Source organism: Glycine soja, chromosome 19 (assembly GCF_004193775.1).
Source record: "Glycine soja cultivar W05 chromosome 19, ASM419377v2, whole genome shotgun sequence".
NCBI classification, from domain to species: domain Eukaryota; kingdom Viridiplantae; phylum Streptophyta; class Magnoliopsida; order Fabales; family Fabaceae; genus Glycine; species Glycine soja.
This window is the reverse complement of record NC_041020.1, coordinates 608,804-620,448: the sequence shown is the minus strand read 5'-3', so window position 1 is coordinate 620,448 and position 11,645 is coordinate 608,804. Positions and strand designations below refer to the sequence as shown.

The following is an 11,645-nucleotide window of genomic DNA, read 5'->3' as shown; positions in this document are numbered from 1 at the left end:
TATAATAATTATTTTAAAATTCATCATAATTTTAAATTTTGATTGGTTAATCATATAAAATTTATTAAGCAGAAAATGTATAAAAATTATACTCTAAGATTAATAATAATTATTTTTATTTATTATTACTAGCGGAAACATAGGTGTTGTCGCGCATGTGTGTTCACATTTCTATTTTATTATCATATTTTCATGTGTTGAAATCAATATATTATTATGTATTGGTGTATATGTTAATTTTATTATTTGTTTTAGTTTGATTTGCTTTTTTATTTATTGTTTCCTTTGATTTATTTGTTGATGGCTTAAGTGACTCTAAAAACAATAAGTAAAAAGAAGTCAATTTAAAATTAATTATTTTTATTACTTTTTTAAGGGACTTAAGGGAGGAAAATAATTAGTAAAAAATATTGAAAATTTTTCAGTAAATTGAAAACAAGTATTTCTAAAGTAAAACACAAGTTTTTTCTATATATAAAAAAAAGCTTCAATTTTAAAATATATAGAAAAAATCATTTCCTTTGCTACTTCCTTTTTGCTTGAAGCACAGAGTATGCAATCAAAAGTGATCATGGATGGATCATGGAAGTTGGGTTGTATTGTTTTCTGGCATTCCCCAATGCAAACACCTGCAAAACACAAAAATAATAGTAAAAAAATTGATCTTGAATGCATAGTTATAATTCACGCATTATTTTGAGTCTAAACAAAATGAATTTTCAAACTGTAAATCAAATTACAACCAAAAAAGATAATTATAAGTAAAAAGTAGAAAAAGAGAAATCCAAATAACAAAAGTAAAAGATGAATGGAGAAGAGAGAATGACTTGCAGTATTACAACAGCATGTTGGTTTATTTTTTCTTTTTATGCTTTTGTGAGCTGTTTATGTTTCGTAATAGAATTGTGGGCAATTCAGAATAAAAAAGAAACGCAGGTAGTTAAGTAAGTGGTTAAATAAATCGTGAAACATGGAAAAGTTCAAAAAAATATTGGATAAATTCTTTGAAGAGAGAATAGAAGTGAGGAAAAAAGTTTTTCAAAAAAAGTGGAGAAAAAATAATTGAAATTTTTAAATTTCTACCATTGTTTTTATTTATAATTTTAATTATTTTGTTGAAAGAAAAGATTATGAGAGAACAGATCAATTGAAAGTTAGATATGATAAGGAATTTTAGAATAATTAAGGAACAAAGATAAAAACAGTTTTTAAATGGGTTATCCATTTATCTATTAGTATAGATTAAAATTCCCTATCCTCCCCAGCTTTTTTTTTATATCAACCTCCCCAGCTTAGAATAGTGTATTATACATAAATAAACCCACGAGTTTGAGTAACGTAACGTTGCTAACACCGCAACCTTTTCACCCACCACTTACCTTGAATCCCACAAACACATTCTGTTCCTTCCTTTGTTCCTTTCCACCCCAATAACCCACGCAAAAACCTTAAATTGCATATTAAAACTGAAACCCCTTTTGTTTTTGTTTTTTTTTTAGCCTTAGATTAGAACTTCAAAAGGGTCACAGCATCTGGGGTTTGTTTCTTTTTGAGACCACATTCAATTTTTTTATGTGAATCCTCACAACGATGTCTGGGTTGGAGGAATTGAGAAAAAAGCTTGCACCTTTATTTGATGCCGAGAAGGGTTTCTCATCAAGTTCAACATTGGACCCTTGTGATTCTTACACAGTAACCTTCTCTCACTCATTACTCTTTATCCAAACATGGTCTTAATAATACGTAGTATTAAAAAGGGTATGGATGGTTTTGTCTAATATTTTTTTTTTGTTATTTTGTTTATGGGTTTTGGTTGATTGATTCAATTGAGAAGTTCTCGGATGGTGGGACTGTTAACTTGTTGAGTAGATCATATGGGGTTTACAATATCAACGAGCTTGGGTTGCAGAAGTGCACATCTAGGTCCGTGGATGAAACTGATCACAGTGAGAAAACGTATAAGTGTTGTTCCCATGAGATGAGAATATTTGGAGCAATAGGGAGTGGTGCCAGTAGTGTTGTGCAGAGAGCTATACATATACCAACACATAGGATTCTGGCATTAAAGAAGATCAACATCTTCGAGAAGGTATTGTTTCTTACCTTTTTATTCTTGTTGCTTTTCACTATAAATTCACTTGGTTGAAAATTTTAATTTGAATCTCATGTGGTGTAGGACTGTCTTTTTATGTTACTTGTAGTTCTTTATAAGAATTTAATTAGAATGCATGCACTGTGTAAAGGACTAAAGGTTTTTTAGACTAATAGTGTAAAAGTTTTTTTACTCTGTAATTTAATTATGCGTTTTCTTGTATGATAAGATTGATGCCTTTTTGTAATTATTATGTGTAAAATTTTTAGACTGATATAGAAATTATTCCTTAATTATACATAGTCTTAAAAATTATACATTGTAGTTTTTTATGATTACTAAGCATGTATAGTAGTACACAAGAGACAAGTTATTTGACTATCTAAATGTGATATTTTGTTGATGCTGGGTAATGCACTCTTGATATGTTTTGTTTTTGAAGATTTGAAAATACTAGACACTTTGTTATGGGGCTTATTGGTAATGTCTACTTCTAAATGGATAAAAGAGCAACGTGGCAATAATGAATGAGACCTTACCCCCGGCCCTCGTAAAAAAACATTCACAAAAAGTTAAAAGGTCAAATTGTAAAAATCACCTGTTTGCCTAATGGTTGTATTTCTTTGTGCCAATTAGGAGAAAAGGCAGCAGCTCCTTACTGAGATAAGGACATTATGCGAAGCACCATGTTATGAGGGTCTTGTAGAATTTCACGGGGCATTTTACACCCCAGACTCTGGACAGATAAGCATAGCTTTGGAGTACATGGATGGAGGATCGCTTGCAGATATTTTGCGAATGCATAGAAGAATACCTGAACCTATTCTATCTTCCATGTTTCAGAAGCTCCTGCATGTAATGAAAATAATCTTATATTTTTGTTTTCAGTTTTTAATTTCAAAATGCACTAAGATATGCTACTTGGCCTTTTATCTTTTGGAAGGGTCTAAGCTATCTCCATGGAGTCAGACATCTAGTTCACAGAGACATAAAGCCTGCCAATCTACTAGTAAATCTTAAGGGGGAGCCAAAGATTACTGATTTTGGTATTAGTGCTGGCTTAGAGAATTCAGTGGCAATGGTTAGTATATCCCGTCAGTTTTAGTTTATTGTCACTTGTTGCTTCCATAAAATTGTTTTCAAATGTCAATTTTATTGTTTAATCATTATTACAACCATTCTATGAAGTCCATGTTCATAAAAAGTTGCTACTTTGTAGTGTGCTACATTTGTTGGAACTGTTACATACATGTCGCCTGAGAGGATTCGAAATGAAAACTATTCTTATCCAGCTGATATTTGGAGCCTTGGTCTTGCTCTTTTTGAGTGTGGGACAGGAGAATTCCCGTATACTGCAAATGAAGGTCCTGTCAATCTTATGTTGCAGGTGTGTGTGCCAATGCTTATTGATGCTATTTGTTTTCTTTTGTATGATTAAACGTGCATGTTTTCTGAGAAGAACATCCTTGTTGACCATTTTTTACATGTCTTTTTCCTATCACTTGTAGAAAAACTTTTTATCTAAAGTAATAGCAGTAATCACACAAAAGGAAACAAAGTATATCTAAATTTGTCATTGCAATATGCCATAAATTTCAGATAAATGAGATAATTCATATTATGTTCAATATGGCATACAATGTACTCAAAATAAATTCTCCCAAGTTTTCACATCTGAATTTTGAGTTCTTTGGCACTACATGGTAAATTAATTGGTATTTATTGAGCTCAATGTTATAGAAATATGTCCAAACCCTGCTACACATGAATGGCTATTCCATTCTAGTAATCTGATTTCATGCATGTACTTCTTCTGTCTGAAAATAATTATACTTTGTCTTGTGACAGATCCTGGATGATCCATCACCATCACCATTGAAAAACAAGTTTTCACCTGAATTCTGCTCCTTTGTTGATGCTTGCTTACAAAAGGATCCAGATACCAGGCCAACAGCAGAGCAGGTGAGGAAAATGAGATAATCCTTAATGTGATAAGAGCATGGTGTCTGGCATATACGGTATGCAATTTCGTGGCTGTTGAAGTTGATTGCTTTGTCTATCCCTCTACCTAAAACACAAATACTTTGGTGATTGTGCATTTATATTGTTTGATTTACCTTCTTTTTTTTACATTTGCAATTTTTCCTGGTGGAAAATAGATTGTGTTCCCTAGATTTTGTTGGTTCCAACCACTAGATACAGCTTACAAAGTCAATCTTGTCTTTAGCCACTTCATTGGACATATGCACGATAACTTGAAGTTGATAATTCAGTGTTTCCCTATTGCAGCTGCTTTCGCACCCCTTTATCACAAAGTATGAGGATACCAAGGTCGATTTGGCAGGATTTGTTCGAAGCGTTTTTGATCCTACACAAAGAATGAAGGATTTAGCAGATGTAAGTAGCTGCCAATTTTTATCTCTATATTATTTGAGCTTACATACGCATATTTTATTCTGTTGTGCAAGTAAAAAACATAAAACAATGAGTGGCTATTAGTTACAATGTGAAGTTTTGCTTTCCATAGGTTGCTTCGCTGATGAGATGAAGTTTATAATGCTCATTTTAGGCCTTAAGTCTGCATCATTTATTTTAGGCCCTCTTGCAAACCATATCTAAATGAAATTACAAGCTCTTTTTTCTCCAAAACATTCATTTGAGTTCACAACGAAGAAAATTAGAATTCCATTAGTTTCTTTCGCATGGATACTCTAGTTTTTGTTATGTGGATCATTCATTGTCTATGTCAAGATTTTAGATATTTAGAGAGGTTGTGATCGGTACATAAAGTCAGAATTTTGTTTTGACTTGCATTTTTTCTCTCCAGATGTTGACAATACATTATTACTTGCTATTTGATGGACCTGATGATTTGTGGCAACATACAAGGAATTTATATAGCGAAAGCTCAATTTTCAGGTGTGTACTGTTTTATATATTTATTTCTGCATCAAGAAAAATTGCCATTTGTAACAGTTTATCTCTTTTTAGTTCTTACTATGATTAGAAAAAAATAATACAAGAGAAACAATTCACTTGAAAGTAGCTTGCTTCTTCAAGGAGCAACAGTTTTTGTTCTTAATTTAGCTCTGTTATGACATAAGAAATGGAATATATTGAGTAAATATGATTTCTGGAATTTCCATTATATCAAGGGCCTGGTCAAACTGAGTAGTTTGTGGTTAATCAGTTTACATTATATCAAGAATGAATTATGAAACTCCTTCCAAAGTCTTCTCTAGATCTCACTAACAATAACATTATCCTTCTACATTTTGTAGTTTCTCTGGGAAACAACATCGTGGTCCAAGTAATATCTTTACATCTCTATCAAGTATTAGAACTACATTGGTTGGTGACTGGCCTCCTGAAAAGTTGGTGCATGTTGTTGAGAGGCTCCAATGCCGCGCTCACGGTGAAGATGGAGTTGCAATTAGGGTATCAGGATCCTTCATAATTGGAAATCAGTTCCTCATATGTGGAGATGGCATTCAAGTAGAGGGCTTGCCAAACTTCAAGGATCTTGGAATTGACATTCCTAGCAAAAGAATGGGTACATTTCATGAACAGTTCATTGTGGAACCAACAAGCCTTATTGGATGCGAACCAACTAGCCTTATTGGATGCGAACCAACTAGCCTTATTGGATGCTACACCATTGTCAAACAAGAGCTATACATTAACCAGTAATGTTATATTACATTATGGTGTCACTCAATTCAACACACTTAACACCAAGAATCTTGATTTCCACAGAATCCTGTTCTCCCACTTGTAAAAACACTTACAAATTTCTCATATATCTATGTTTTGAAAAATTGTTAATAGTGTGATATGAATTCATTTAAATTTAGCATGTGATTTCGTTACAGCTACTTTAGTACTTCCTCTTCCTTCTGCTGAGCAACTAGCAGATATCTTTAGCAAAGCTTGTTGCCTAGGCTCTTTGTATCTGTTATTAGTTAGCTCTTTGTATATAAAACAAGTTGGTTTGTACCATTACTGACTCATTCATTCAGATTTTCAATGAATCAGTTTTCTCATTCACATTTTACTCAAAACCTTCTTTGTTTTCTTCTATAACTGAAAGATTACCAGAGTGCATTTGGTAGCTACTTATTCATTTTCTACAAAATTTCAGCCTCAACAAACAAGCTCATTTCGGCCATGAGACCCCGGAATTTGACCTGGTCCTCAGCTTAATTCAATTCGGACATTACAAAAACCAAATTTCACTATTATTTGTTGAGTAAGAAACATGTTAAACAACAAAATAAATCAAATCAGAACTGCTTATCTTCTGCTTAGCTCATCATGACTCATATCACGCAAAGTTTCTAAATTCAATTAGTTGTCTCGTGAGGATCAAGTCACTCATAGAACCACCACAACCTAGACCCGTATTAAAACACCAATATGTAAAAGGTTGCCAGACATAATTGAAAAAAAAAATTGATATATCACATATGGCTAATACACTCTTTCCACTTCATACATTTTTCAATCTAAGTAGTATAGGCTTGTAAATCTTCTCCCCCAACATCTTTTTGGCACACGGTATTACAATCCACTAAATCCAACATTATATTACATGAATGTGAACTAATTTTAAGATATCATAATAACTAACTAGTAACAACTTTCCATGATGTATATATCATAATAATCTATATATCCCGGACATTGTGTTGATAAATTCAGCAAGAATCAATGTTAGAATTGATTCCTCCTTCTTTTGATGGGTTTCCTCTCTGAAGACATTCAACAGGAGGGACCGTTGTGGTCTTCAACTCCCCATATGCTTCCCAACAAAATGGAACATTGGAATTTTTAGTTTCTTGGGCTGATTCCAGTTGTATGGTATCAAGGGTTATGCCACTGCAAGGTAAGTTGTCACTACATGCAAAATAGATAGGCTCCTTAGTGTATGTTCCCTTTACATTCACATAATGTATGCCTGAAACTGCCACAGCTGATGATTCATTCCTGCACCTTCCACCGTCACAATAGTATTGGTCAATGGAAATTGGAGTTTGAACCCCAGAAACTTGAACGTTCGAGAACATGATATTTTGGACCGAACCAGAGCCACCCTATGGAGTACAAAATCAACAACTTTCAAAATTAATCTATGGAAAAAAGATTGGTCGACACTTCATTGCTAATAGACCTCTTAAGAAGAGAAATATAAAGAAAAATTAAAAGGTGTTTCTTTGAACCTCTCTTTATTGATTCCAGACCTGACAAATTAAGCAAATGACTAAAAACTCAATAACTAGGCCTCAAAAGTTATATATCGAGAACTTTTTAGTGGGGAATGAACCTTGGTACCGATGCAAAACACTAAAGCATGACCAAAAATCTATTAGATGAAGGTTTATGATAAGATTTGTCTAACGAGGCATTTTCTACGCCATCTCATGCAAGAAACACCAAGATAACCGAACTAAGAGTAAGAATGGTATAATTTCAGATAATCTCTCTTGAATTTTTATCCTTTATTTGTAACTTATATACACTGACTTGACTTGAGTGTGAGAGTAAGTATTAGATTATGAGAATATGTACAATTTTAAAAAAAATATTCCACCTCGAGAGACTAGTGTTGAACAAGTGTTAAAAACATAAAGTAGGTGTTAGAAATATAAACATCTCCATATATCATTGGTCTTAACCATAGTGTAAAAGTTGGAAAAATAATGTAACCTACTATAAGGTGTAAAACAAAAAGGGTTGTGACACGTGACTATACCTGCCATGTTTTAATTCTGACACCAGTGAGGGTATTTTGGATAGTAACATCTCGGACGGTGACATTTCTAACACAGGCTTTAGTGTTCTCTCTGCCAAGACTTCCAATGCTGATTCCATGACCAGGTCCACAATTCACATTGTGTACATATATGTCCGAGCAACCAGTTTGTATAGAGACGCAATCATCGCCTGCACAATTTAGTAGAGTAAATTTTACTCACATGAACAAATTATTGACCAAGTTTCAGTGTTCAAACTACTCTGCTTAAATTATTTCATAATACCCATTTGGGAGGTAATTAAATTATTGAATTATTTTGAGATAATTTATTTATGGTTCTATTATTTATTTAAAGAATTCTACCAGCGCACTTCTTGTTATTTCTATATTTGTTCCTGAATTAATAAAATGTCACCATGAAAAAAGTTATTTCATTTTCATCTAACACTTTTTTATGTTAAAATTCACATGAAAATCATTGGATCGATGACATGGATTTCACTAGCTATATATTTTGTGCATCCCCATTTTATATTTTTAGAAGGAATAATGTGAGAAGTTTAAATCAATCTTAAAAGCTAGTTCAAGGGATGAGGGTTACTCCTCACTTATATATTCTAATATGAGATTATGTTTAGTCGATATGGGACTAGCGAAAGCTTGGTCTCAGGATCAGAATTGACTCTGATACCATCTTAGAATGAATAATGTGAGAAACCTAACTCAAACCCAAAAGTTAGCTCAATGAGTAAAGATTGCCCCTCACTTAATGTGAGATTACTTTTAACCGATGTGGAACTTGAATTATTTTCAACAAGATTGTGATTTTTGACTAAATACAAGTTGAGATGGTGGACCGTCTAAAGGGATTGCAACTCGGACCTTAATTTTGTCATTCATGAGATCGATGAGATTAGTGTTTGCAAATTTGCATTATTAGTATTTCTCTTTATTTTATTTTGTTGGTCTCATAGCATGCATGGTAGTTAGAAGTTATATACTATTAGATAGAGACTAATATACAAGTTGAGACTGCGGACCCATACAAAGGATTAATATAATTTCATTCACGAGATGAGATAGTGTTTGTGTAAATTGTGTGTTTGATATCTCATTCTAGATGATGAAATATGCGTTTAAGATTTTGATTTTTTTTTAAATTATATACTAATTATTATGCTTACCGCAAGCAAGTGTGCTACTATAGATGACCACGTTTTGGGAGTTTTGCAAGTGAATTCCATCAGTGTTGGGGCTATCACCAGGTGATGAAACACTGATGCCAGAGACTTGAACATTTGTGCAAGAGTCAAACTTGAGATGGGTTTGTTGACTATTCTGAATTGTTATGCCTGTCACTGTTACACCATCACTTCCATAGAACCTGAGTGCCTAATTATAAAGAAGTAATTAATAAGAGAACAAGTGAGAATTTTTGCTGATAAAAAAAACATGACAATTTTATATTAGTTTCAATGTAAAGGAGAATTTCAATGGGAGATATAAGACTGATCCAGTGATTGGTCGGAAAAAGATGAAAGGAGAAGGGAGAAAAGAGAGGTCACGGGTTCAAATTCCTTTAAGTGATATTTCTAACAAAACTAATAAACCTAATTAACATTTACATATATAAAAAAAAGTTCAATGATGCAAAAGGACTCTTACTGTTGGTTTTGTGCTTGGAAGTCTTCCATTGCTTTCCAGCATCACTTCTGTGGGATTGTAAGTGGGAGAGTCATTGTTCCACCAAACCGAGCCTTGACCATCAATGACACCTTTGCCTCTGATTGTGATTGTATTAAGTTTTGAGAATTCAAGCCATTGCAAGGTACCAGAGCCCCAAGCTTCAGAGCTTGTAGGTGCAATGATTTTGCCATCCAACTGCATGTATTTTTATGAACATAATATGAGAGTCTTATGATCCATCTTAAAATCAATTCACATTACAGAAAGTATATAAAATGGCACATTGGCACCAGGAATTAATATGTAAAACTTTCCCATATTTCTCACAGGAAAATGTACTATAAACTCTAATATCATATTAAAATTTATCTTGAAATTAATAGACTGAAATTGTTCACCAAACATGTACAGTGTACTTTAAGAATTAAAGTGATGTGACTTTTAACCCTAATAAACAACCTTTCTTCAATTTGAGTAAAAAAAAATTATTTAAACTTTTTTTTATCTCCATAAAAATGTCTTCACCATAAAAATATGAAATAAAAACAAAACATTAAGTCAAAAAGGGGCCATTGGCCTATATATGCTCTAGTGTTTGTAGGGTGACATATAGGAGAGGAAAATGTGGGAAGAGATGGACTAATTCCTTCACCTGAAAAACAATGTTTGGCTCACAATTAGGGCCTGAGAAAGAGATTGGTTTCACCAAAAATACAGAACCAGATGGAACAACCATTGTTGAACCCTCCACCTTACAAGCAGCTGCCCATGCATCTTCAAAGGCCTGTTTTTTTAATATGGAACTGAGTTAATACTTACAGCAATAAATATAATTAACGAGAAGCTACCATAAGTGCAACAAACTGGAGGGTTTATTTTTTTTTCTTTTTTTATTTTTTAGCCTAATTATACTAGTTGTTTTATAAATTTGATCTCTATTTTTTTCACAAATTTAATCCTCCATTATTTTAATTATGTAATTTTGATTTATTTATTAACGTGATATTATTCACTTTTCATATCAACACATTCATTCATGTGAAATGAACATGGTATAAAGTTATGTCTACATTTCTATTAAATGAATGTTAGATTTTTAATAAACGAATGAACCAAAATTGTATAATTAAAAGAATGGGATATGAAATTCATGAAAAATAAAAATGGGAGAACCAAATTCATAAAATGATGATAATAGGGAGAGCAAAAGTGTAATTACGGCTATTTTATTTTCTTAAGTTAACAAGGCTTAGGAAACAGCCATTGACTTTTGTCATCATCTGAGAAGTGAAATGGCAGAAAGCAAAACTGAAATTGAATCCATGATGAGGCAAATTAAATAAGGAATATTATATCAATTAATTAATTTGATGAAATCACGTACCTTTGTATCATCTGCATGTCCATCACCTTTAGCACCATAGTCTAACACATTAAAAGAAGTAGCAGATGCAGCAGCTTTCAGTTTCCTCCAGTGGCTGACACGTGCTGCTGTGCAGCTTGAAGACCACACAGAAAATGCAATGGCAATTATCAATGCAATGGTGTTTAGTTTCATATTCATATTCTTCATTTTCAAATATACACAGAGATACAAAGTAATAAGAAGCTGAAGAATGAAATTATTTGAAGAGAAAAGTGTTATGCTGCTAACAGAGCGGGAAATTGAAGCTCTATTTATAGAAGAAGAAAAATTGTGACACTTGCAATGCACACGAGCCAAACAGTAGCAAAATCGTGACCAGTTCACAGGTAAATGGACAATGCTAGAATTTAGTTTTGTTATTTAATTGAAAACTGTTCATTATATTTTATAATATAATTTAAGTACATAATATATTATCATATGTATATTTTAAAAGTCAAGGATTTTATTATACATGTATTGATTATTTGATTATATATTTCCTTTTTTCCTTTTTTTTTCGGATTTAGATTGACCCACCCATTCACAAGCATCGATATGGATGAATTTTAACCGTAACGTTAGAGTTGAATCTTATTGGTAGCACGTTGTGGTAGGCCCATACCATGGACTCAAATTAATGGCTAGGGTTTTTTTTCTTTCTCCTCTCTTATTCTTGCAAATTAAAATAATAATAATAACTTAGA

General features: G+C 32.6%; 2 protein-coding genes across 2 annotated transcripts; one reads left to right on the top strand and one right to left on the bottom strand.

Moving 5' to 3' along the window:
• Positions 1 to 1,302: 1,302 nt before the first annotated feature.
• On the top strand, positions 1,303 to 6,139 carry LOC114398275 (mitogen-activated protein kinase kinase 3-like). Its single transcript, XM_028360459.1, has 9 exons — positions 1,303 to 1,692; positions 1,835 to 2,089; positions 2,729 to 2,947; positions 3,036 to 3,173; positions 3,312 to 3,479; positions 3,941 to 4,054; positions 4,382 to 4,489; positions 4,920 to 5,011; positions 5,374 to 6,139. The coding sequence occupies exons 1-9, from the start codon at positions 1,591 to 1,593 to the stop codon at positions 5,780 to 5,782; spliced, it is 1,605 nt and encodes a 534-aa protein (XP_028216260.1). The 5' UTR covers positions 1,303 to 1,590; the 3' UTR covers positions 5,783 to 6,139.
• A 389-nt stretch (positions 6,140 to 6,528) lies between these two features.
• LOC114399278 (polygalacturonase At1g48100-like) lies at positions 6,529 to 11,179 on the bottom strand. Its single transcript, XM_028361432.1, has 6 exons — positions 10,918 to 11,179; positions 10,186 to 10,317; positions 9,513 to 9,728; positions 9,032 to 9,239; positions 7,845 to 8,035; positions 6,529 to 7,185 (listed from the first exon to the last, which is right to left on the bottom strand). The coding sequence occupies exons 1-6, from the start codon at positions 11,104 to 11,106 to the stop codon at positions 6,790 to 6,792; spliced, it is 1,332 nt and encodes a 443-aa protein (XP_028217233.1). The 5' UTR covers positions 11,107 to 11,179; the 3' UTR covers positions 6,529 to 6,789.
• Positions 11,180 to 11,645: the final 466 nt, after the last annotated feature.